The 25421-nt window shown below is 41.6% G+C and overlaps 1 protein-coding gene across 10 annotated transcripts in view; it reads right to left on the bottom strand.

The window, feature by feature from the left end:
• PALD1 (phosphatase domain containing paladin 1) overlaps positions 1–25421 on the bottom strand; it is a 138369-nt gene that overhangs the window by 17428 nt on the left and 95520 nt on the right. For all 10 annotated transcript variants that reach the window (XM_020783123.3, XM_072995239.2, XM_020783119.3 and 7 more), the window contains one exon: positions 975–1130. In XM_020783123.3, coding sequence (XP_020638782.3) covers positions 975–1130 — 156 coding nt within the window. The remainder of the gene's footprint in view (positions 1–974; positions 1131–25421) is intronic.

The raw sequence follows: 25421 nt of genomic DNA, 5'->3' as shown, positions 1-25421 counted from the left end.
AACTGAGAGGGCAGAGATGTAGACTTTCAAAACAAAAACCACAGGACTCTGAAATGTTCTTCCCATAGATTGCCATCTATCATGCCATTACTGTACATCAATAATAATGTAGGTATTTAAAAAATATGATGGCTGTCTCTTTAGAATGGCTCAAGAGCTCAGTAACTTGTACAGTCAAAGGAGGGCCTTCTGTAAAGATAACTTGCTCTGAGAGGAAGCTGTGCCATAGGATTGTGTTTTGAACTTCAGGGATGTATAGCACATGGATCAGAAACAGCACAACCCCTTCCAGAGGAGCCTATGATTTTGGTACAACCTGGATATCTCCAGCTGCTATTTCAGAACACAGAAATGTTGTTTTCCTGAGCAGAGAGTAATAACCATGTATACAAACATTTTGGAAAGAACAATGGCAATTGGGTAACAAGAACTAAGAAAATATTGTCAGTAATTTTTACAAAGATAACCACATGGTTATTCACAGGGCAGTGAAAACATGCAACATTGGGGGCTAATAATTCTGCAGTGCGGGCACTCTATAACATATTCTATATAAAGGATTTTACATTATTGTAAAATGGCAAGGTGCCTGCCAGCAGCAACTTAACAACAGCTTGAATGGTAAACTGCTCAGTAATCAAGTATGCATATCAACATAATCCCTTCAAAATGTTATCTTGAAGGAATTAAGTTAAATGTAACATAAAGGTTATCTGCTATCAGCTATACAAGATAGATACCTGCTATGGAAGTCAACATACTATCAATTTCAGCTATAAAAACGGTAGCTGAAATCTGGTTGTTATCCCTTCTAGGGTAGTCCCGCTAAATCAACACGTACACAATCCTATTGATTCAATGGATCTATTTCAGTTGGGACTGACAATTGGATTCAGGCCACATTTTCAGAAAAGAGGCGAACCATCAGGCTTCAGGTTGATAAGAGAGGCTGAAAAGAAATGGAACATGTTTACCTCCTGCATCCAGATGCTGAAAGGCCTCTGCCAGGAGTCCTTTTTCTCCAAGTGAAGGTACTCATTGAACAGGATGAGATAGATATAGCGTTCCAAGTACTGTAGACTCCTCAGCTTCAGTGTCTGCCTCTCCTTGTCCTCCTTAGCAGTCTTCCCCTGAAATCAGTAATTTTCTATAAGTCTCAAGCTGCACAACACGCCTTCGTTTTATTAAAGTTACAAAAGAAACCAAAGCACAAGGGTCCCTTCCAGTATGGGATATGCAATAGAATGTCTCTTCTCTGCTAAATAAAGCTAATTAAGAAGCTCTGAAAGTTAAATTAGAAGCTGCTGTGCAGATGGGAAACACTGACAAAGTGGAGCCTCTCAGTGCTGGAGCAAAAAAGGCTTGAAGGTAGGAAAGAGCCACAGGTTTTACTCTGAATGCTCGTACTGCCATGACTCCAGGATGGCCTGTGACACATTTCCAAACTCTTGCCTCACTAAGAAATCTCTCAGTGGATTAGCCAGCCTCCTCTGCAGCCCCTTCCGCATCTGCACAACTGAAATAGGTGGTAAATATTATAGGAATCCACAATATTTATTGCCCCCTTCAAGGCCAAGAAACAGGCTTGTGGCATAATGGGCTTTGTACTGATGGATGAATGTGGCTCAGTGCTGGACCGTATATTTCCATCCCTTTCATCTCCACACATGGGCAGGAAAGGGTCTATATCTAGCCTGAAACCTGGACAAATGATGGTTGCTCACAATTTTTAAAAAGCATAGCAAAACATCAAGATGGTTAAGGCTGTCTTTTTAAGACCATTCCAACTGAACCCATGTACAATCTTGGCCCGAAATATTGGCACCCTTGCAATTCGGTCAGAAAATGCAACCCTTCTCTCAGAAAATTGTTGCAGTTGCAAATGTTTGGGTACTCGCATTTTAATTTCTTTGGTTTGCGTTGGAACAACACTGACACTACGTTGCGCCCCAAAATCTTTGGCAATCATCAGAGTTCATGAGAACGTTCACACACTCAAGGCATCCAGTGCAAGAAGCAGCAAAGGAACCCCAAAACATCTTTGAATCCCCACCGTGTTTGACTGTAGGGACTGTGTTCTTTTCTTTGAATCCGTTTTTTTTCTGTAAACAGTGTCATGATGTCCTTAACCAAAAAGCTCAACTTGTGTCTCATCTGTCCACAGTACCTTCTCCCAGAAGGATTGGGGTTTTGTCACATACGTTTTGGCATACTCCAGTCTTGCTTTTTTATGCCTTTGCGTCAGCAGTGGTGTCCTCCTGGATCTCCTACCATAACATCTCTTTTCATTCCGATGGCGATGGATAGTGCAAGCTGACACTGTTGTACCCTGTGTCTGCAGATCAGCTTGAATTTGTTCAGAAGTTAATCTGGGTTCTGCACCCACCATTTGAACAACCCTTCACTGTAATTTTTCAGTAATTTTGCTCTTCTGTCCATGTCCAGGAAGGTTAGCTACAGTGCCATGGGCTGTAGAACTCTTGATGATATTGCGCACAGTGGACATAGGAACATTAGGATCTCTGGAGATGGACTTATAACCTTGAAATTGTCAATGTTTTTCAACAATTTTTTCTCTCAAATTCATAGACAACTCTTTACACTTCATTCTTTTCTCCATGCTCAGTGGCACACACAACACAAAAGTGGGGTCAACATTTCTAGATCTTAACTGGTTGCAAGTGGGATTACTATATTGCCCACACCTCCTACTTGCGACAAGTGTGTCTAAATACAAACTAAAGGAGCATCACATGCTTGAAAAGCAATTATTTCTTAAAATTTAGACAGGATGCCAATAATTTTGGCCAGTGCATTTTTTGGGTTTCTATGTGGGATTTATCAGATTTGATTTTTCTTCTGTCTTTTTGTGTTGTTCCAATGCAAACCAAGGAAATGAACATGTGAGTACCAAAACATTTGCAACTGCAACAATTTTCTGAGAGAAAGGTTGCATTTTCTGACAGAATTGCAAGGGTGCCAGAATTGCAAAGGTGCCATGACTGTATGGGAACTATATGCTTTGTAATGATAAATGCTCCACATGCTTCAAAACTTTAGCACTGATGACTATGCATAAATCTAATAATTTTCAAATTACAGAGTTGCACAAGAGTTATTATGTTTCCTCAGCTATTTTCACAACTGCAGTGTAAGGCGAAAAGTGCAGCCCATGGAGTCCACTTAGGTCTAATTTTAATTTCCCTTTTATTTAATTCAAAATATTTTTACTCCGCCTTCCTCCTTAAAAAGAACCCAAGGCAGAATACATCATTAAAAGACAATAATAAAGCTAAAACAAGCATAGAAACGTTAAAAAGGAACAAACAAATACCACTCTGAAAGACGGTGAACACAAGTAATACTAAAGATCCCATCAGAGCAATAATGCATAACAATCCTTCTAAGTCACACTCATATAGCTTGCCTGAAAGTCTTTGCCTGCTTGCGGAAGGCCAGTAAAGATGGAGCCAGCTTGGCCTCCTGTAGGAAGGAGTTCCTAAGTTTGGGAGCAGCAGCAGAGAAGGCCCTCTCCCAAGTCCCTACCAAATGCATCTGAGAAGGTGGTACAGTGGGGTCTCTACTTAAGAACGTCCCTACTTAAGAACAATCCAACTTAAGAACAGCTCCATTTGCTAAATTTTGCTTCTACTTAAGAACAGAAATCCAAGAACAGGAAAAAAAAACCTTTCCTGCTCTTTTTTTAACCTTAGGTCATCTTAGGTTAAAAAAAAATTCTCCCCCTAGTGGTAGAGTACGTATTAACCAGCTTTGCATTAGTTCCTATGGGAACTAATGCTTCAATGTACGAACGCACCTCTACATAACAAAAAACAGCCAGAACGGATTAATTGGTTTTCAGTCCATTCCTATGGGAAATTTTGCTTCAACTTAAGAACATTTCAACTTAAGAACACCATTCCAAAACGGATTAAGTTCTTAAGTAGAGGTTCCACTGTAGTTTCTATGGACGGAAAAGAGCAGATACGGATTAAATGGTTTTTAATGCATTCCTATGGGAAATGCAGATTCAACATAAGAACTTTTCAACTTGAGAACCACCTTCCAATACGGATTAAGTTCTTAAGCAGAGACCCCACTATAGGACCAAGAGGAAAGCCTCTCCTGATGACCCTAACACTCGAGCCAGCTCATAATGGGAGACACGGTCTTTGAGACACCTTTTCCTTATTTGATACAAGATAAATAGAAGGAACTTTACTCTAGCCCTGTTGATATATGGTTACTTTCAGCTTTAGTTTATTCTTGCTCTTTAGAAATGCTGAGAGATGCTTCATGCCTTAGAGCTTCTCTCTCTAGCAGCAACTCAGCAACTGCCCTGTGGAAGCCTGTACTGCTCTGATTGTCTTGAACAGCCTTTCACAATGATGCTGATCATGTACTGGTCGTCTCAACACAGAGCTAAGGAAAAGTGACCTTTTGGAATGACAGCTCCCAGAAACCCAGTGGATTCTACAAGTGCCTAGGCAAAATAATAATAAAAAATAAAATAAATAAAAATAAATTTAAAAATAGACTTTTCCAAGCCCAGATTTGATACATCTGGAAGGCATCAGGTTGGGGGATCCGTGCCAAACCTGCTAGCTATTAATGGGAAGCTTCTTTTCCCAGACGGACAGGTATGGTGAGAGAGAGACACACACACTTTCTCTCTCACACACACAAACACACCAGTTCGACTTCATTAGCTTCTATTAGGGACCTGCACTGTGCAAAAATTTCCTTTAAAATCCCCTCTGATAGTCAACTTTTAGAATGAAGCATTTCTTGAGCTGGAGAGAGCAGAAAAGCTTGGAAAGGTAGCTGAAACAACAGGGCCTTGAAACTTGGCAATCCAAGCCCTCATTAAATTGTACCATATGCTAACACTTTCCTCATTTAAACACAGGGCCCCAAAATAGAAAAAAGTGTTGTCATGTGTACTTGCTTTTAGATATATATGCACAAGGTAACAATAAAAAGGGGGGGGGGCAGAATAGGCAGCCACTGAGATTTCAAGTTACGAACCATACTGTTGCTTTATATAGCACTAGTATTCCTAAAGGCTGTAGCTACCAAAAATTAGCCCCATCCTATTTCCTGTCCCTGCCGTGACCTCAGCTGAATCATGACGACACCAAAGTAGCTACCAGGTTAGGTGTCTAAGATGCATTTTGGTTTTTATTCATAGTTTCTGGCTGAGCACAGAGGTTAAACTATCTTCCAGTTCAAACGTATCTTTAAGCAACCACTTTGCTATAAGTAGAAATTAGCAATTAGCTTTACAGAATAGAAACACCAAAAAACAAAGAGAAGCAAAACCCAAGGGCTTGAGCAAACAGTGTCGCTCACTCACACCCAAAGGCTGCCATGCTGGTACATGGTTAGAGTGACTACTGTCCACATGCAGAAGAGCTTCCATCTTGTATTCTTATCAGAGTCACTGTTTTGAGCTGCTTTTTTAGGGGAGGATAAGTCTGAAGAGAATTATCCATCCGGACTGAAAGATAATTGCTATGAAGCAAGGAAAGAACTCTGAGGCTGCAAACCTATGTCAACTCTGTCTGCGTTAGGCAGACCATCCAATGGTTTCCAATGGAGAAAATTCAAAAAATCATCATAAATTAACGAAGTGTCAGAACAACACCAAAATCAGTTTGCATAGGTTTCAGGAGGTGGACTAACCATTGCGATCATTTAAAACAGCTTCCAAACATTGTAAGACACTTTTACAGGAGCGAAAAGGGAGATCGTTGTGTGAAAATCCCCCCATAGGAAACATCGCTGTGTGAGGCAGCAAATTTGACAGAAAAAGGCATCGTTGTGTGAATTCATCGTTGTGTGAGGCACTCGTTGTGCGAGGCACCACTGTACATTAAACACCTAAAATATATGGAAAGGGCATTTATTGTCACTGAAGTCAGGATGACTTTGGTACTATACTCAGTCTAGTAAATTAGGAATGTCCTAACTTGTTTTGAAACCCACCCAAAACATTACAAGACAAACTCTGCCATTATTAACCTGTTGTGAATGGCAGTGTTCCATAACATACCACTTGATATTTTTTTACTGTAATTGTTGCTTTCTGCAGCTTGTAAATACAAAGCAGATAGGGAGGAAAATGCAGCCCATTATTATCCAGACAGCTGTAGGTTTTGAAATGGCAATAAAATGACCAATTTTGGATTCAGATCCCGCACAGTAGGAAAGCAAACCACTCAAAAAGTACCTATATTGGTAATAAGCCAAACATTCTAGAGACATTTCATTCTAATTAAATACACATGCAATATGCATTTTCTACATACACCCATGCCTGACTGTAATATTACAGAGTAATGAATTTAAGCATCCCATAGTAGAAATATTCTATGATCTCTCTTCCTGAAAAATTAATGGATTTGCAGGACAACTGCCAGGGTCTTATAAGAAAGACTCAAAACGATGTAAAGTTCATTATTTGTAGCAACCTGATCTTGCTGCTTCTTCCCATTTTAGGCATCTGTTATCACTTTCATCCACTCTACTGTCCATCTGCCTGAACTCTGTCTGGCTTTTAAGTCATCTAGGCAGGCTTGCAAATAGCCACTTTTAGATGATCAAGCAGATCTTTTATAAAATGGTGTTCACCCTCCATACAGTGAGCAACATTCTACTTTCCATTCCCAGCTGCTCCAGATGTCAGAATAAAACCCTCATATGTCTATCCCTCTTTTTAAATAGGATTCTAGCCAGGTGTTCAGCTCTTTTGCATTACTCTTTAAACTCTATTACTGGCTCTTGTCTTCTGAACATTCCAATCTTTGACATTGCTTCAGTGGAATCATTTGTTATTATTGTAAAATCTATGATTTTATGGATTGCTTTTTAAATATACAAGTGTTCATAAAGAGTCTCAAGGGCATATTTATTTATTTATTTATTTATTTATTTATTTATTTATTTATTTATTTATTTATTTATTTATTTATTTATTTATTTATTTATTTATTTACTCTCTCTCTCTCTCTCTCTCTCTCTCTCTCTCTCTCTCTCTCTCACACACACACACACACACACACACACACACACACACACACAAATGCCCTTGAGATTCTTTATGAACATGTGTGTGTGTGTGTGTGTGTGTGTGTGTGTGTATGTATGTACACACACACACACACACACACACACACACACACACACACACACACACATGTTCATAAAGAATCTCAAGGGCATTTGTGTGTGTGTGTGTGTATATCCTGTCCATCTAGACCAAAGTCTACTCTGGGCGGCTGGGTGATACATAATGATTCTAAACAAAACAAAACAAAAATGTTTTTTAAGTAAACATGAGAGCCATTTTACCTCCAACATTCACAACTGGTTAATGAAAAACCCTACTTTTATGCATCTTTATATCAGTTATCATACGACAGACCATTGTATTTAAAAATCAAGAGTGCTATACAGTTGTAGTCACAGGGGAGATCTGCTTTGTGTTGCTGTCAAAAGAAAGCTGTATCAGACACCGGACTCAGAAAAATGCAATACTGTAGTTATGAAACTGTCCTAATTCCGCTGCAGAGTATTCCAGAAAAAAATGTAGAAAGTAAGAAATACCAGAGATTTCAAAGCACATAGCTGATATGCTTTATATCTTATGACCAAGGTCCTCTTGCACAGCTCCTCAAATGGTGTAATTTCTGGTGGCAAATTGCCTCAATCTAAGAAATCACTGTAGACATGATTAGCTGGATGATGAGCGGCACTACATAGTTTGTAACAGGCAATGTCTATGGTGCTTTTTAAAACTTTAGGCAAGTCACCTCCAAAAGTTACGCCATTTGTATTTCATGAGTAAAACTAGGCAGGAAAGATTTGAGCCTATGTCTATTTAGCTGGCAGTGGCTTCATCATGTTGGAGTTAATTTGTGGACCACAGATCTCAGAATCCCTCTGCCAACATGGTCAAGGGGATTTGTAATCCAAAAGGGTAAATTTCTTAACATCTGAACAGAAGTTTTACCAAATGCTGCCTGTTCAGCATCGATATCATGATAACTGGAAGCCAAAATTAGAAATCCCACTGGGCAAGTATAGCTTTTACCGTAGCACATGCAATCTGTCATGGCCCACTACACTTGCAAGTCATCCGTCGATATTGCCATCATCCAGCAAGAACCATTCCTTTATAAACGTCCTTTATTTTCTACATGTGTTTAGTCTAGAGACAGGGCATAACTGACCCTTCACCTTCGTAAGCACAGAGGAGATAATTGGCAATTTAGAATTCAGGCTTGGGTTTTGTTAAATATTACAAGTGAAAATCTTCTTGCACATTCTGACTCTTCTTCTCACCTCCCAGCGTCCCATCATGCTGAAAAGCTTGCAGAATTGCTGGTAAGATTTTACCTACAAAACCTACAAGATGCTACCAGCAATTCCGAATATATATTTAAAAGTGAAAATCAAGTTAGGATTGCCATAGAATGAAATGAAGAAAATGCATCTCAAGCAAATGTTTCACCTCCATTTTAAGATCGAGGTTCAGAGGATTGAGGAGGCAATTTATCACTGACTTCCATTCATATCACACTCCATAGCGTCACAAACTGCTCTACTTACATGCAGACAGGCAATGAGACACACAACCTACCAGCAGATTGTCTCTGGAGAACATCTCAGTTGTGCTCAGAACTAAGAATGCACATTTCTGATCTGGATTAGGACCAGCGTCTGTGAAAAGGATTACAATCTTTCCCACCTTTAATATTTATCTGAACGTCTGCACCTCCTAAAAGTTAGATGTAAGTGGCAAATGAGGAGGATGGAAAAAATCCCGGTATGAAGGGAATTTTTTTAAAGATAAAATCTAGATGGGGGAGTTTCAAATTCCCAATTAGTGCTAGTCCCAATCTAAACAAGGATCATATACAGTGATATATTATATTTAAAAGAAATTACCTTGTTTCACTGAAAATAAGACCTAACCTGAAAATAAGCCCTAGTATCATTTTTCAATATGCTCGTAATATAAGCCCTACCCTAAGTGAAACCCTGCCCTCCACCATTGTGCAGCAACCAGAAGATGACATGACTGTATTTGAATAAATGTGGATTGTTTTACGAGTACAGTACATGAAAAAAAATTAAACATCCCCTGAAAATAAGCCCTAATGTATTTCTGGAGCAAAAATTAATATAAGACCCTGTCTTATTTTTGGGGAAACAGTATTTTAAAAATATTCTTAACTGTTAACGGTAGTGTGTTGTTTGACTTTGCAATAGTTAGCCCAGGTACTAGCAGATCATCCAGGATACAGAGATACTTAACAGACCTGGATAAATGCATGTAGCAAAATTGTGTAGCAATCTAGAATTGGCTATCATGTGACCTCCCTCATTAAACTAATTACTCCTTAATATCTGTGGGGTCTGGAGGGAGGGGTGATTGGCTCAAAAGTTCCCCTTGTGCACTCTAGGGTGTGGTGGGCAATTCTGACATGTTTTGAGCGCATCTCTTACCCTCTTATAGCCCCAATATTTTAATTGAAGAATATATATGGAGAAGGCCACTAGAGGGAGCAAAGAGGTTCTTGCAAATTAAAAACCCTGGGGCTTTCCTTGTGTGTTCTATATATTTTCAAATATATATAAAATTTAAGGTTGCTAAGCTTTCAGTCTGGATTCATTCACTGAGAAACAAACACGTATAGGGAACATATAACCCTCTTTGCAAGATGTAAGCCACAGCAAAAACAAAGCAAGAAAGTATTATTGAACCTGTAATAATGATTATTGCCTTAAAGTCAGTTCTGACATGGGTCAGGGTTTTCTGGATGTGAAAGACTCAGAAATTGCTTACCAGTTCTTTTCTTCTAGAAGCATTCTGGGTCAGTGTGACTTGCCCAAGGGTGGTGGGTAGATATATACCATTTGGACTCCATTCTGGGAGTTTCACCTGCCAGATCAACACCTAAATTGTGCTCATCTGAAGAAAGGCTGATCTGGGAGGCTTCATGCTCTAAGGCAGCCTGAGCCCTGGCTCAACCGCCTCTTAGAAAAAGGAATTGCTAGTGCTTACTGGCAACTTCCTTTTCTCAGAGGCATCTACACTGAAGCTTGGCCTGTTGTGTTGTGAAGCTTCCCATTATCAGCCCAATTGTTCCCTGCAGCTCCACAATTGTTACTAGTAGAGAAGCTTGTGCTGTTTGGATTCATTCTTCCCAATGAAGATTTTATTTATTTTATTTATTTATTTGATTTATACCCCGCCCATCTGGTCTAAAAGACCACTCTGTTCATCTAGCACAGATTTTCAGATATTTTCAGACAGTCTGACAACTGGCAGCAAGGCTATTATACGTTAAATGAAGGGTTTACTTTCAACAATACCTCAGTGCCCTTCCTCATTATCTAATGGAAGATCAGCAGGCGCAGGGTACTTCCCTGTGCAAACAGCAAGCTGTTTCTCTGCGTGAAATAACTGGGGATTCCGGTCCTCTCCAGGACCTACCTCTGAGGGAAATAAGGGTGCATGATGTGATTTTATGGTAAAATGCACTACAATATTGTGTTTTCATGTCTTTTATGGTCAAAACCTGTTCGGGAAGGGAGGGCTTATGGGCTACTAAAAAGAGCAGCAGAGAGCTAAATGCAAGCTCCATTATTCCATTCTGGCTTAGCTTAAGTCACTTTAGAAATCTGTAACACAGAAGATACATCATTTAAAAACAAAGGGCCATTGCGATTAAAGTCTTGAAGCCTCAGCTACTGATATCAGAATTGCCATGTGTTCTTCATTTTTACAGGCTGCTTTTCCTTCCAAACATTGACCCACATGAAACAGAAAACATACTTGGCAAGAACGTACTTGTTCTTCTTTATAAGAAAACATTGACAAGTCTATTCAGGACAAGTGGGAAATGCATTGCTGGAGTCTGTCCATGTTTTTTTCCCCTAAGAAACAACATGCATTTTCTCTCAAAGGTTTGCCCCAGCCGCATCCTATCTGTTTGGACATCACATGATTACTGTGTTCCAACTGAACGCAGAAACACATTATTTTACTATTTAATCATTTTCTTTTTCTCTGCTCTAAGCTCCTGAAAGTGGTACCGATCTAATTTTAACCCCGCTCAAAAGCACAGTTCATTAAGAGTGAAGCAAGATTTGAGCCTATTTGCAACCGAGAAAAGTGTAGCCTACGAGCCATGCGTGACACCAATGTAAGCCCCAAACAATCTTAAGACCAAAAATGGCAAATCATATTCCCAGAAACCTTGGGCACAATATGCCATTTTGGTGTCATTTCTCTCCCCCCCCCACAATTTCTGACAGCATGATTTATCATTTTAGACAACAATTGCGCAGGTGTGAGGGGTAGCCCTCCCCCCAAGATCTGAAGAGAGCAAAATTGTCCCTGGACATCGGGATGATGTGACTGCTCCAGTCAGTCATAAACCGGTGGTCTGAATGAAGCCAAATATCAGAAAAGACAAATTGAGGCCTTTTAAAGCAGAGTGGCCCATGGACTGTCTATGGCTCCCACAGGGGCCAAATTGAGCCTCCCAACAATATTATTTATTTATTTATTTATTTGATTTTTACCCCGCCCCTCTAGACCATGTCTACTCGTGCACAATATTAAACACTTATAACCCAAGAAAGCCTCCCGCACACCATTTGGGGTAATGGTGGCCAGTTTTGCCAGGTTTCATGCCTGTCATGAGCTCCTTCAGCCCAAAGGCAAAGTTGGAAAGGATTTCTGATTCAGTTTCATTTCATTTCAATCAGTCTTAATTAACAGAAAAACAAAATCATTTGAGTAAATACATTAATGAAACTTGCCTTGGAGCAAAGTTAAAGGGAAGCTGAAACTGGCCCTGGTTTGCTCCATTCTCTAACACAAGAGTTTTTTTTTTTTAAGGAAAGAGGTCTATGCAAGGAAGAAAAGAGCCTCACAACTTCTTCAAAAAGAAAAATGCTAGAGGATTTATTTAAAGAAAAAGAAAAGTGGGAAAAAGGCAAGCCAGGCAGAGAATATTTAGGGCATGCCCTTAATGTCATATAGTTATTTCATGTCTGTTAAAGCCATTTGTTTCTCTTCGCAGACAACCTGGCTGCTCTGTACTAAAGCTGCATCTCTCTATGAAAAGAACTGGAAATATGACTGTGCAGTAAAGGCCTCCCTTCTTCCCTTACCAACAGGGCCTTCCCATTTATCATTCTGAAAGGACTTCAAGGGAAGTGTTCCTTTTTCTACCTCCTCTACAAGGAAGATAAAGAAGCTGGTGCAAGCCTCCACAGGGAACAATATATTTTCTATGCAAGCTTCACACTTGAGACCGCTGAAAGCTTCTACATGAGTTAGAGCTTATTCAGTACTTAAAACCGTTCTCTCAAGGATTATTTTCCTGAGCTTAAAATATTAGGGAAGGGAAGGAGAGGAACAAAGAAACCAAATAGAACAATCCCAGCCAAGACATGGGTGAAGATGAGTGCCTAAATTCTGTTTGGGTTTCTGTGTGATCCAGGCAACTAACTCCAACTAGCAGCTTGTCAGAGATGTATTGTGAAATCCATGGCTGTCTTGTTTTCAGCATATTCTCCACTTTTCAGGAATGCTAAACTTGCATTAAACATGTCTTACTGTCTTTACCTGGAAAGCATAAGGTGGCCACTGACAACAAAGAAGATCACATGGAGATGGCTGACAGTAGTCATAGACCTCTGAGAGGCAAGTGCCACCTTGAAAACTTGGCACCAAGGCTGGTTTCTTCTTGATGTTAGTCTAATCACAAGCAATTTTGAACTTTTGCTAAGAGTATGTGGTATATTTGGTTTAGCCAGCAGGATTTCTGGGTTTTCGCTTTGTTTTGTTTTTGCAGCATCTACTATCATGTCGTTTTGTCTTGCTTTGGCTAGTATGATCACCCACATGGGTCCTTTGGGAGAGTTTCTGGGCATGTCCAGATGAGATCACTGATTATGTTCAGAGCGGGGTGTCGTGTGTGAGCAAACCTTACTCCTTTCCCCTGCACCAGTAAGGACTACAACTGGAATGCAATTTGTAAACTGCATTTTGAAAAAATAGTTTTAGCTTAATTTAGCCCTATAACTCTGAATGAATACAGCACCAATTCCAGTGCTAGCCAGGTCTTGTCAATTAAGTGCTATTTCCCTTGCTAAACATAAAAAAGGGGGATTAGAATGCTAGGTGTGGGTAAGAAGATGCTGATAGTGATAGAGAAGGGCAAATAGGAAGAGGGACTGTGGGAATTTTGAAACTGATCTTCCTGGGAGAGGTAAACATTCCTGCATGAATGGCAGCTATTTAAATGCCAGGGTGCAATATAGATCAGCTTGCAGCAACTTGGGAGAAACATCAGTGTGATCATGCCCTAAGTCTACTTATGTTACGATTCCAGTCAGCATGTTTATCTTAGTTAAAGTTATCTGTGAGGGCCAGCTTGCTGTAGTGGATAGGGATGGACAACAGCTCAGAAGACTTGGGTTCAAATCCCCACTCAAATATGGAAACTCGCCAGGGGGTGATAATGGCAAAACTGCTCCTTAAATATCACATGTACCTTGAAGACATTGTTAGGGTTCCTATAATTTGGAAGCAACTTGATGTCACATAACAAAAACAAAAGATATCAAACATAAAAGCCAGATACACTATGAAACTCTGCTCTACTTTCTGTTTGTTTTCATTAGATGAGGAAAGAACGAAGAGTCAGTATCTGCTATGTTTTTAGCCAGCTTCCTTTCAGCACCCACTGGCAAAAGGTTTGCTTTCCTGAGAGGAAGCCAACGTACAGTTTTATATCTGGATTAAAATTGGTAATGCACTTGGGTTAAAAACATTCTATAATAGAAGCAAAGCAAAAAGGTTAAGCATCTGCAGCTTTAGAAATGATAGTGTTTCCCTTTACCAGAAGCCTGTTACTAGGGGAGCAGTGGTGAACTATGTAGGCTGACTTTCAGCTGTACGCAGGACACAGTTTTGCATGAAAGGATAGGCTATGCAAATAATTTTGCAGAGGTGTGACATGGAACAAATACCATTGTAAGAAAAACATTGGAAAACATGCCCAGCACATTCCGAAAGGCAATTTGCAGCAGCTTTCACTTGACTGTTTCACCATACAACAAATGAAGACAGATGTCACCTATCAATTCTAAATTTTAGACAGAGAGAGGTGAGATGCAAATTCTGGCTAAACTGGATCTAGGAATGCATGACTCACTGTGGCAGATCATCAAAGGTATCAAGAAGAGCACAAAATCAAATGCATACTAGAATCTAAGCCAAGATGTTCACCAGAAGAGGGGCAGCAACAAAGAAGCAAGAAATCAGAGAAGAGCAAGATAACAGGGGTATTTAAGCAAAGCCACAGTTTTAGCTATTACAATAACTCAGATCTCATTTGGAAATATGGATCAATTTCACTTATAGACTAGGTCTGAACTGATAGGTTTCCCTCAGTAGAACCCTTTTCTTCTACTTTTAATGGCTTGTGGCATGTGCAGACTTGGAGGCACTGCCACATATATGCACACCCACTGTAGTCTAAGAACATGTTCTTGGTTTGAAGAAAATATTTGTTGTGGTTACTGTTTTTACTGCTAGCAGTGAGAAATCAGAAATCTCTACTATCTACTGCAAAATCATTGAACCATTTAGTGCATCCAGATAGACAGTACCTTTTTCCTGCTTTTATGTTAAAGAACCCCAGGGTGTTTGACTAGCTAGTCTGACAATTTTCTTTTAAGCTGTAAGTTCAGTATTCAAAATTCTGAAATCATTAGATGTGCTTTGATATAGAGACAACCACTACATGAAATATATGTTCCATCCTAACGTGCCTTATTCAACCCAGTTTTTGTCTGCAACCTGACCAAAATGTGTATGCTATGTGTTAATCTGTGGTTTGTTGCATTAAAATGGAAGAGATTGCTGTCTTGTCGTGGCAAAAGGGCTTGGGTAACTCAGTGGAGCTATGGGCTATGCCGTGCAGGGACACCCAAGACGGACAGGACATAGTGGAGAGTTCCAACTAAACGCAATCCACCTGGAGCAGGCAGTGGCAAGCCACTCCAGTATCTTTGCCAAGAAAGCCTCATGACCAGAAACAAAAGGCTAAAAGATATGATGCTGGAAGATGGGACCCTCAGGTCGGAAGGCGTCCAACATTCTACTGAGGAAGAGCGGAGGACAAGTACAGGTAGCTCCAGAGCTAATGAAGTGGTTGGGCCAAAGCCGAAAGGACGTTAAGCTGTGGACATGCCTGGAAGTGAAAGGAAAGTCTGATGCTGCAAAGAAAAAAACTGCATAGGAACCTGGAATGTAAGATCTATGAACCTTGGGAATCTGGATGTGGTCAAACAGGAGATGGCAAGAATAAACACTGATATCCTGGGCGTCAGTGAACTAAAATGGATGGGAATGGGCAAATTCAATTCAGATGAATATCATATCTACTATTGTGGGCAAGAAGCCTGTAGAAGGAATGGAGTAGCCCTTATAGTCAACAAAAGAGTGGGAAAAGCTGTAATGGGATATAATCTCAAAAATGATAGAATGATGTCAATACAAATCCAAGGCAGACCTTTCAACATCACAATAATCCAAGTTTATGCACCAAACACCAGTGCTGAGGAGACTGAAATTGACCAATTCTATGAAGACGTACAACAACTTCTAAAACTGACACCAAAGAAAGACGTTCTTCTCATTCTAGGGGATTGGAATGCTAAAGTAGGGAGCCAAGAGATAAAAGGAACAACAGGAAAGTCTGGCCTTGGAGTTCAGAACGAAGCAGGGCAAAGGCTAATAGAGTTTTGTCAAGAGAACAAGCTGGTCATCACAAACACTCTTCTCCAACAACACAAGAGGTGACTCTACACATGGACATCACCAGATGGGCAATACCGTAATCAGATTGACTATATTCTCTGCAGCCAAAGATGGAGAAGCTCTAAACAGTCAGCAAAAACAAGACCTGGAGCTGATTGTGGCTCTGATCATCAGCTTCTCATAGCAAAATTCAAGCTTAAATTGAAGAGAGTAGGAAAAACCACTGGGCTCCTCAGGTATAATCTAAACCAAATCCCTTATGAATACACAGTGGAAGTGAAGAACAGATTTAAGGAACTAGATTTAGTGGACAGAGTGCCTGAAGAACTTTGGATAGAGGCTCGTAACACTGTACAGGAGGCAGCAACAAAAAGCATCCCACAAAAAAAGGAAATGCAAGAAAGCAAAGTGGCTGTTCAACAGAGGCCTTACAAACAGCAGAGAAGAGAAGGGAAACAAAAAGAAAGATTACTTACCTGTAACCATGGTTCTTCAAGTGGATCTCTGTGAATTCACACATTTGGGTTAAATCAGCGCCTGCACTGGAACTTAGGAACCTTCTAGAGCTTTTCTGAAAAAGATACAAAGTTTAGGTTGCCCCAGCACGCATGCTCCATTCCCTCCTCGCCTCCAGTTCCAGTTATCCGCCATTGCTAGAGCAAGAGCTCATTATAAAAGAAGTAGTGACGGATAGTGGGGAGGCTGGGTGGGAATGTGTGAATTCACAGAGATCCACTTGAAGAACCATGGATACAGGTAAGTAACCTTTCTTTCTTCAGCGTGGTCTCTGTGAATCACACATTTGGGTGACTGACAAGCTAACTTACCAGAAGGAGGGCTGTCACTGCAGGACAGATGTCAAGACAGCCCTTCCAAAACTCATCTCCTTCTTTGCCCGAAGGTCCAACCTGTAGTGGGTGACAAATGTGGACACTCTGGACCATGTTGCTGCCTTGCAGATTTCTGGAATGTCCACCCAATGTAGTAAGGCAGTAGATGTCGCCATGGACCTTGTGGAATGTCCCTTGAGACCTTCAGGCAGCTCTTTACTTGCAAGTTGGTAGGCAAGAGTAATAGTGGAGACAAGCCACCGTGACAAAGTAGAAGATGATGCTGGACAACCCTTGTGTGGTCCAAAGAAGCACAGGAAGAGTCTTTCAGATTTCCGAAAGTCCTTTGTCCTGGAAACATAGTATGCTAACGCCCTTCTAACATCCAGGAAATGGAGCATCTTTTCAACGTCAGACGAAGGTTCAGAAAACAAGGTAGGTAACGAAATAGGCTGATTGAAGTGAAAATCTGTAACAACTTTAGGCAGGAATGAAACATCTGGAAATAACATAACTTTGTTCTTATAGAATTGCAGGTAAGGGGGATTAGACCTTAGGGCTGACAACTCACTTGCTTTTCTAGCAGCCGTAATTGCAACTAGAAACAGAGTCTTTAGGGAAAGAAACTTAACATCACAGGAAGCCATAGGCTCAAAGGGATACTTCATGAGTGATTACAGAACCAATGTAAGGGACCATTGAGGTACTGGATGCCTTGTAGGAGGACGAATGTTGACCAGTCCTTTCAAGAATGCTTTCAAGGTAGGATGAGAAAAGAAATGTGAAGATTCTGAGTCCCTGGGCTGGAAAGAGACTATCGCAGAAATGTACACCTTGAGGGTCGACAAGGTAAGGCCAAAATCAAAAAGATGTTTAAGATAAAGGAGCAAAGTCTGTAGGGAGACTGAAGAAGTCTGGAGATTTCTGGCAGTGGCAAAACGAAGGAAATTATTCCACTTGTATTTGTATAAGAGGATAGTAGATGGTTTTTTGGATTTGTCTAACACCTCTTTGATTTCAGGCAGATCCTCCATGCAGCCAGGTGGAGAGAGTCCAACTCCGGGTGTAGAACGCTCCCCGAGTCCTGCATCAGCAGATGTGGCAGCTATGGAAGTCTGAATACCTCCGTGGCCAACTCCTTCAGAGTAGAGAACCATGGTTGACATGGCCAGTATGGTACTATGAGAATTGCTGACTACCTCTGCTCTCTGATCCTGACTAGAGGCCTTTGGATCAGAGGGATCGGTGGAAACAGGTACAGAAGGTGGTTCTGCCATGGTATCATGAAGGCATCTCCCTGGGAACCGGGGCCCCTGCCTGCTTGAGATGCATACCTTTTGCACTTCCTGTTCATGTGCAAAGTGAACATGTCAATGGTCGGTCGACCCCATCTTCTGCACAGCATCTGAAATACATCGTCGTCCAGTTCCCACTCATGGGATTGTCCCTTCCGGCGACTCATCTCGTCTGCCAGTTGGTTCTCCGATGTGGATATGTGGATGGCCACTGGATAGATGTGATGGTGGCAACACCACTCTCACAGGTGCACCGCAAGGTAGAGAAGGGACAAGGACCTCATCCCGCCTTGTTTGTTGATGTAGTACAAGGTTGTGGTGTTGTCTGTTACATCTTGTACACCACGACCCTGTATCAGCGGCAGAAAGGCTCTGAACGACTTGATTACTGCTAGCATCTCCAGATGGTTGATGTGGAGTCCTCTTTGGCGATGTGACCAGAGGACATGTATGGTATGACCACTGCAGTGAGCTCCCCAGTCTGTGGGGCTCGCATCTGTTGTTACTTGAGCAGAAAGTTGCAGAGGTCAAAATGGGCAGCTCATGAGCAGATGAGGTCGGAAACCCCTCCACTGTAGTTGTTTTGCCAGCTCTGGGGTGACTAGGATCTTCTTCCTGGGATCCTCCCACATTGGGTCAAAATGATGGAGAAACCAAGCTTGTAGCGAGCGCATTTTTAGCCTGGCATGTGGTAAGGATGCTGTAGTTGAGGCCATGAGACCAAGCAAATGTTGTGCATGATGCGCTGACACCAGGGCGTGTGGTTGAAACTTTTGAAGAGCGGTCTGTAGTTTGTAGATGCATTCTGGAGGAAGGAAGAGTCTTGCCCTTCTGGAATCCAGTGTTGCTCCTATATAACTCATAACTTGAGAAGGTTTTAGGGTAGATTTGTCGAAATTTATGGTGAGGCCTAGACTCTGTAGAGTGTGGAGGGTGAACTTGGTGTCCTGAATGGCTTTCCATCTGTATGGCGACACTACGAGCCAATCGTTGATGTACGGGAATACTTTTACACCCTGTGACGTAGAAATGCAGCCACTGGAGCCATGCACTTTGTAAACGTGCGTGGAGCCGTTGCTAAGCCGAATGGTAAGGCCGCATACTGGTAGACCTTGTTGTTGATTATGAACCGCAGATACTTCCTGTGATGATGGTGTATGGTGACGTGGAAGTATGCGTCCTTCAGATCTATAACCACAAACCAATCTCCTTTTTTCAACAGGTAGGCGATGGACTCTAGGGTGACCATCCAGAACCGGCATGGCTGAAGGTAAGTGTTGATGTCCCTGAGGTCCAGTATGGGTCTGAGACCTCCATCCTTTTTTGGAACAGTGAAATACCGGGAGTAAAACCCCCTGAGGATATCCTGACGAGGGACCCGCTGTATTGCATTCTTTTGGAGCAGAGTGAGAACCTCCTCCTCCAGAGTGGGATTGGATGTTCGCAGATGTCCTAGAGGAGGGAGTTCTACCAACTCTAGCCAGTAGCCGAATTTGATGATGTTCAGAACCCAACTGTCCTTTGTTATACTTTGCCAATTGTGGTAAAATGGGGCAAGCCGTGTGTGATGATCCCAAAGCAGAGGATTGATGCAGTCAAAGGTACTGCTTGGATTTCTTGTTAGGTGGACGAAAAGATTGACGCTTATGTGATGTTTGCTGGTTGTAGGGTGGAGCGGTAGAAGACTGTTGAGAAGATCTACCTTGAGAACTCCTATCAGGCCTGTACCCCTGAGAAGCTTGTTGCTGATATTGCTGCTGGGGAAATTGCCTTTGCCACTGTTGTTTGTGGAAACGAGGCTGTTGGTGAATGGTGTACGATTTAGCAGTTTTCTTGCTTTCATGTATAGATTTGAGTGATTCATCAGTCTTTTAGTTAAATAAACCTTTTGTATCAAATGCCTGTTCTTCAATTTGCTTCTTCACGTCCTCAACAATACCAGATGCCCCGAGCCAAGCATGGCGTCGAAGAGTTATGGCAGAATTCAATGATTTAGCCGCAACATCTGTAGCATGTCTGGCAGCTAAACGCTGGTGCTTGGATAATGTCATAGCTTCAGTGTGAGCATTAAGCACTCCTGTCTAATGTCCTCAGGACCAACTTGCAGTGCTGGCAATACTTTATTCCAGAGATGCTTCTGGTATGCTCCCATCGCTGCCTGATAATTACAGATTTTAAGAAGGAAGGACTGGAAGTTGTAGATTTCCTACCCAAAACATCCATCTTCCGGCCTTCTTTTTTGTTGGGAGTCACATGTGGTCTACCCGAGGCCTTAGAAGCATTAGCATGGACAATGACAGAGTTGGGAGTAGGATGTTTAGATAAGAAATTAACTTCATCTCCATGAATCCTATACATGTTCTCAGTCCTCCTAGAGACAGAAAGAGGGGTGGCTGGTTGAGAACAAGTGTCCATAATCAGGGTAAACAGCTGGGAAATATAGTTGAGGCTAAGTGGCTGAGAAGACTCTCGATTGATGTCCCCAAAAATAGGATCATCTGTTGGAGGAGGTGGAAGCTGTGTTTAGCCATTCTAGTCACCATTTGTGAATACGGAAAAAAATCCTCAGAGGGAGAGGATGGATGCGGATAACCCATATCTGATTCAAGGGAGTCCGCCTCTACTGGCGACTGGGCTTGCAATGGAGAGAAAACCTCTTCATCTTGATTGGAAGACACCTCGCAAAGCTGGTCATCTTCCTCAGATGGGACTCTATGTACAGCCGTCTCAGCTAAGGAGAACTGAGTAGTTTGCTGGGTACTCTTAGCCCTCGACGTCGAGGTAGAAGAATTCTTTTTAGAAGCCTTCATATCCACAACGGGTAGTGTAGCATGAGCCTGTCAACGTCGACGTGGAGAAGGCGAAGAACTCGAGGTCGAAGAGGGAGAACAGCGCCTCCATTTGTGCCTGCGGTAACTAGAAGAGGAGGAAGATGACGTCAAATCGGTATCATAATGTCGATGTCGATGTTTTGTCCTCCTTCGTCCTGAACGACTGTGTCCAGATCGTTCATGCCTGTGCCTCTTCCGATGTCGGGAAGTCTCGTCAGAATCACGACATTGATCGGAGGAAGAATGCCGCCTTTTCGACCCCTTTTTGCGAGAAGGAAAGTTTCTCCTCGGAGAGCAAGAGGGGGAATGTGGAGTTTCAGTCGCCCGGCCGGCAGATGCAGGGCCAAAATAGGCAGAATAAGGGCTGGATAAGACATATTTTATCCAGCCCTTAAGACAGCCTCGTCAACTTTATCCCGGCTGGGTGAATGCCCAGGCTCAAGCGGTGCCTCAGGTTGCTGGTAGAGTGGCAAAGACAGAGCCACTTCAGATAGGGATTCATGGTCCCTAGACGAATCCTCCAAAATCGGTGAAGCTAGGGAGGGTGTAACAGATGGAAGAGAGGTGATCTCTTTAGCCTTGGACTTTTTAGGCTGTTCCGCCTGTTTTTTAGCCTTTGCAATGTCCTTGGAAACGGACCCCTTAGATCTAGAAGGAGCTTTCTTGGAGGTGGCTTTCTTAGAAGGCTTAGATGGCTTGGAAGTAGAGGTAGAGGGGAGAGACACAGTTGTCTCAGAACGAGGGGTCCCTGAAGGATTGGAGGAAGTCTCCATCTCTGAGGGATGGGTTGCAAACAGAGTTTTTTCCCAAGGTAGAGCTTAAGTCTCTGCTGGCGCGCTTTCAAAGCAGCCTTGGTAAATTCTTTACAATGGTGGCAAGTAGATGTATCATGCGCGTCCCCGAGGCAAAATAAACAAAGACTATGCTTATCATAAAAAGGTATCTTCCTGGAGCACGCCTTACATTTACTAAAGGGTCCTGAGGGGGACATAAAACAGCACACAGAAGGCTATAGGAGCCTGAGTTCTCACGGTAATCAGGAGATAAGTGGATAATGGAGCCTCCCGCCGAGGTGATACTGGAGCCTCCCGCCGAGGTGATAATGGTACTTCCCGCTGAGGCAATCAGCCTGGCAATCAGGCAATCAGGCAATCCACAAAGCGTGGGAAAAACCGGTCAAACAAAAGCCAAAGTCTATCAGGCAAAGGAGTAGTCGAAGCGGTCCAGGATTAAGGGGCAATAGAAGCAAGAATAGTAGAAATACAGTCCAAAATCAAGCCAAACCGATTAAAAGTAGAGAGCTCTGTCCAAAATGTTCCTAGCACAATGGCGGAAAAAAAGGAACTGGAGGCGGAGAGGGAATGGAGCATGCGTGCTAGGGGCAACCTAAACTTTGTATCTTTTTCAGAACAGCTCTAGAAGGTTCCGAAGTTCCAGCGCAGGCGCTGATTTAACCCAAATGTGTGATTCACAGAGACCACGCTGAAGAATGCAAGATTGACAGGTCTGATAAGAACCTGATGGGAATTGTTAATTCAGTTTTGTGAAACTAATTGTGAAGAACCTGAAATACTGTAAGTAATTGTAAGGTCTGTGTAAAGAAGGCAAAGTGAAGCAGACTAAGGGTGATGGCGTCCAGAAAATAGCTGTTACTTTAGTACAATGTGTAGTAAGATGAAAAGGAGTTAGTCAAATCAGACAAAAATCAGTTAATTTCTTTAAATAATTAATTTTACAGTAAAATCTTGAATCAACAGCAGGAAATAAGATTTTTTTTAAAAACTGTAATTTATTCAAGTTTTATTTTTAATGAAATTATGCGGCCCTCCTTCCATCTCACTAATTCCCCGAAATGTTAAGATATAAAGGTATTTATGTGTCAAACGTTTGATACAGAAGATATATTACTGGGTGAAATTCTGGCAGGTAAGATGCAATATTTAGGATATGGTGGTGGAAGCTTATTATAGAACTCACTTGGGATATGTGGTAATAAGATCTGCAAATATATACTTAGGGATTCACTGGAAAGCTGCTAAATAAAAAGAAAACAATCCCATTAATTTTTTACAATAAGAACAACAACTGAAATGGAGAGGGTAAATTCACATTTAACTCAGTGATTTGAGGAGAGCTCTTTTCACCAGAAAACTGTTTGTCTGTCAAGCACATTTTCCACCACACAGCTGCCAGTACTGCCCTTGGACTTGCTACATGAAGAATGTGGATGATTCAAAATAATCATAGGTGGAGACATTGTGAGGCATTGCAATGTTCTTTTTCCTTGCAAATTTCATTACAAGCTTTTTAGAAGACTCGTGTTATAAAAAGTAATCTTGACTAGACTGGATGGATTTTAAGTAGGAAAAAAAATGCCATGACAACATAACATATAAGATCACCCTGATGACAACCTTCTCTCTTTTCCTGTGGAGGTTCTGATGCTTTGTTCTCTGGTGAACAAACAACAATAACAATAATAATAATGGCATAGACACATAGCTTGGGAACCATACTTGTTTTCCCCTGAGGGAACGAAGATGCATGCCTTCCCAAAAATAAATATAAGGATTGCAAACAAGTACTCTAAGCAGGACTTGGTCGTCCATTCTTAAGAGCTCCAAAGAACTTCACAGGAGTTCCAGATAAAGCACAACTGATGACATACTTTTAAAGGCCCCAGGGAAGAAGACCTGTTACTGTGCAAGCTCCAGAGAGAGAGAGAGGCTGGATGACAAACTTACAGCTGATGTACTTCACATTGCCCTGAACATTCTACTTCTGAGGCTCACTTCCTCCCAGCCCATGCAAGCAGCCAAGCCTTCTCCCTCAGGTAAGTATTCAGGGCTACAATGAACTAATCAGGGCTCACAGACTCCAACTTTCATGCTCCAGTTTCATGAAAGAAGCCAACCATGTTCCAACACATCAGCTGTTCCACATTTGTGGATATAATACATTGTAGTAAGTGTATAAATAAAAACCATGTAGGAATGGTAATGTTTCAAGAACACTGAAACATCCAACCCGGTTAAATCTAACCTATTCTGATTGATGCTAGGATGGCAAACAGGAGGACAGCAGGAAGGAGTGGGGTAATTTGCAAGGGACTAAGAAACCCAGTGTGTTGCACTAGGGCTCAGGGGACCTGGGTTTGAATCCATGCTCAGCCATGCAAACCCATGTGTGTAGAACTGGTAAGACCACTCCTTACCTTGAAAGAACTACTGCAGTTGCTATAAGTCAATTCCAATTTGACAGCACATAACACAAAACACACAAGAAAATGAGAGGGACAAAGCTGCATGGTTTTAAAGACAGTCTCTCTGACAGGCACTCCAGTAGAATCAGTGAGGCCAGTTATTATTTGATCATGACAACCAGATGCAAAAAAACTCACATATACTGGTAGGGTGGAGAGAGAAGGGAGGCCTTTGACATCTCCAGTGATGGCTGAAGATGGAGACAAGAATAGAGGAAGGCAATAGTAACAGTTTTAATAATTTGTTCTTCGGGAGGAAAAATATATGGACACAGACTTCAACAGCCAATGGGTTCCATTTTATCCTTTTGACCTTTCACCAACCTTACTAGGGCAGGGAAAGTGAGCTTTCAGGCAATATTGTCACAAGGTAGAAGACTCCCCTTTGGGGAATTTTGGCACATACAGTGGTGCCTCGCTTAACGACCGCTTTGTTTAACGACGAATTCGCTTAGCGATGGCTTTTTCTGAGCAATCTTGCACTCCATTTAACGATGTTCCCTATGGGCGATTTTCGCATAGTGATGTTTGGGACTATGCTTTGCATAGCGATGACAGTTTGGGTCCCCCTGTTTCGCTTAACGACGGTTTTGACAGCCTCCTGTTGACTGTTTTTTATATGTTTAAAATGTTTAAAAATGTTTAGAATGCTTGAAATCATAAGTGCACTTAATAAACCCTTTGTTAAACTAATTTGACTTTGTTCCGATTCTTTTTAAATTTGTTGTAATTTTTTCCCCCATTGAGATGCATTGAATAGGTTTCAATGCATTTTAATTGGGGAATCACGTTTCACTTAGCGATGTTTCCTATGGTGATTTTTGCTTAAGGATGGCAATCTTCCCATTGGAATGGATTATCCGGTTTTCAATGCATTTCTATGGGAAACCGCGTTTCGCTTGCGATGTTTTCCCTTAGCGATGATTTTTTTGGAACCAATTAAAATCGTTAAGCGAGGCACCACTGTAGCTTGAGTTAAAAAAAAAGTGGAGGAGGCAAACAACTAATGACATCTATTAGTAGTTTAAAAGGGTGGCTGGGCAGGACAGGGCAGAGCTATCTCCCCTGCCACCTGGAATTTATTTACTTCAGGAAAAGAAAACCCATTGCTCTGTGCTTAAAACTGCATTCCAGTCCTTGCTTGATCCTTGGGGTGAACACAGCAGCAGTTCAAGAGTGCAAAGAAAGCCCAAGACAGGTTCACTGGAGCAACTCCTCTAATGATTTAGTACTGGACAGATGTTAAATATTCCCACTTACATATATAGTAAACCAATTTGACTCATAAGATTACAGCACTTTTGCCTTAAGTGTTAAACCAAAGGCAAAAGGTATCTATGGACATTCTAT

This window comes from Pogona vitticeps, chromosome 3 (genome assembly GCF_051106095.1).
Source record: "Pogona vitticeps strain Pit_001003342236 chromosome 3, PviZW2.1, whole genome shotgun sequence".
Lineage (NCBI taxonomy): Eukaryota > Metazoa > Chordata > Lepidosauria > Squamata > Agamidae > Pogona > Pogona vitticeps.
This window is presented reverse-complemented; position numbering and strand designations above follow the sequence as displayed.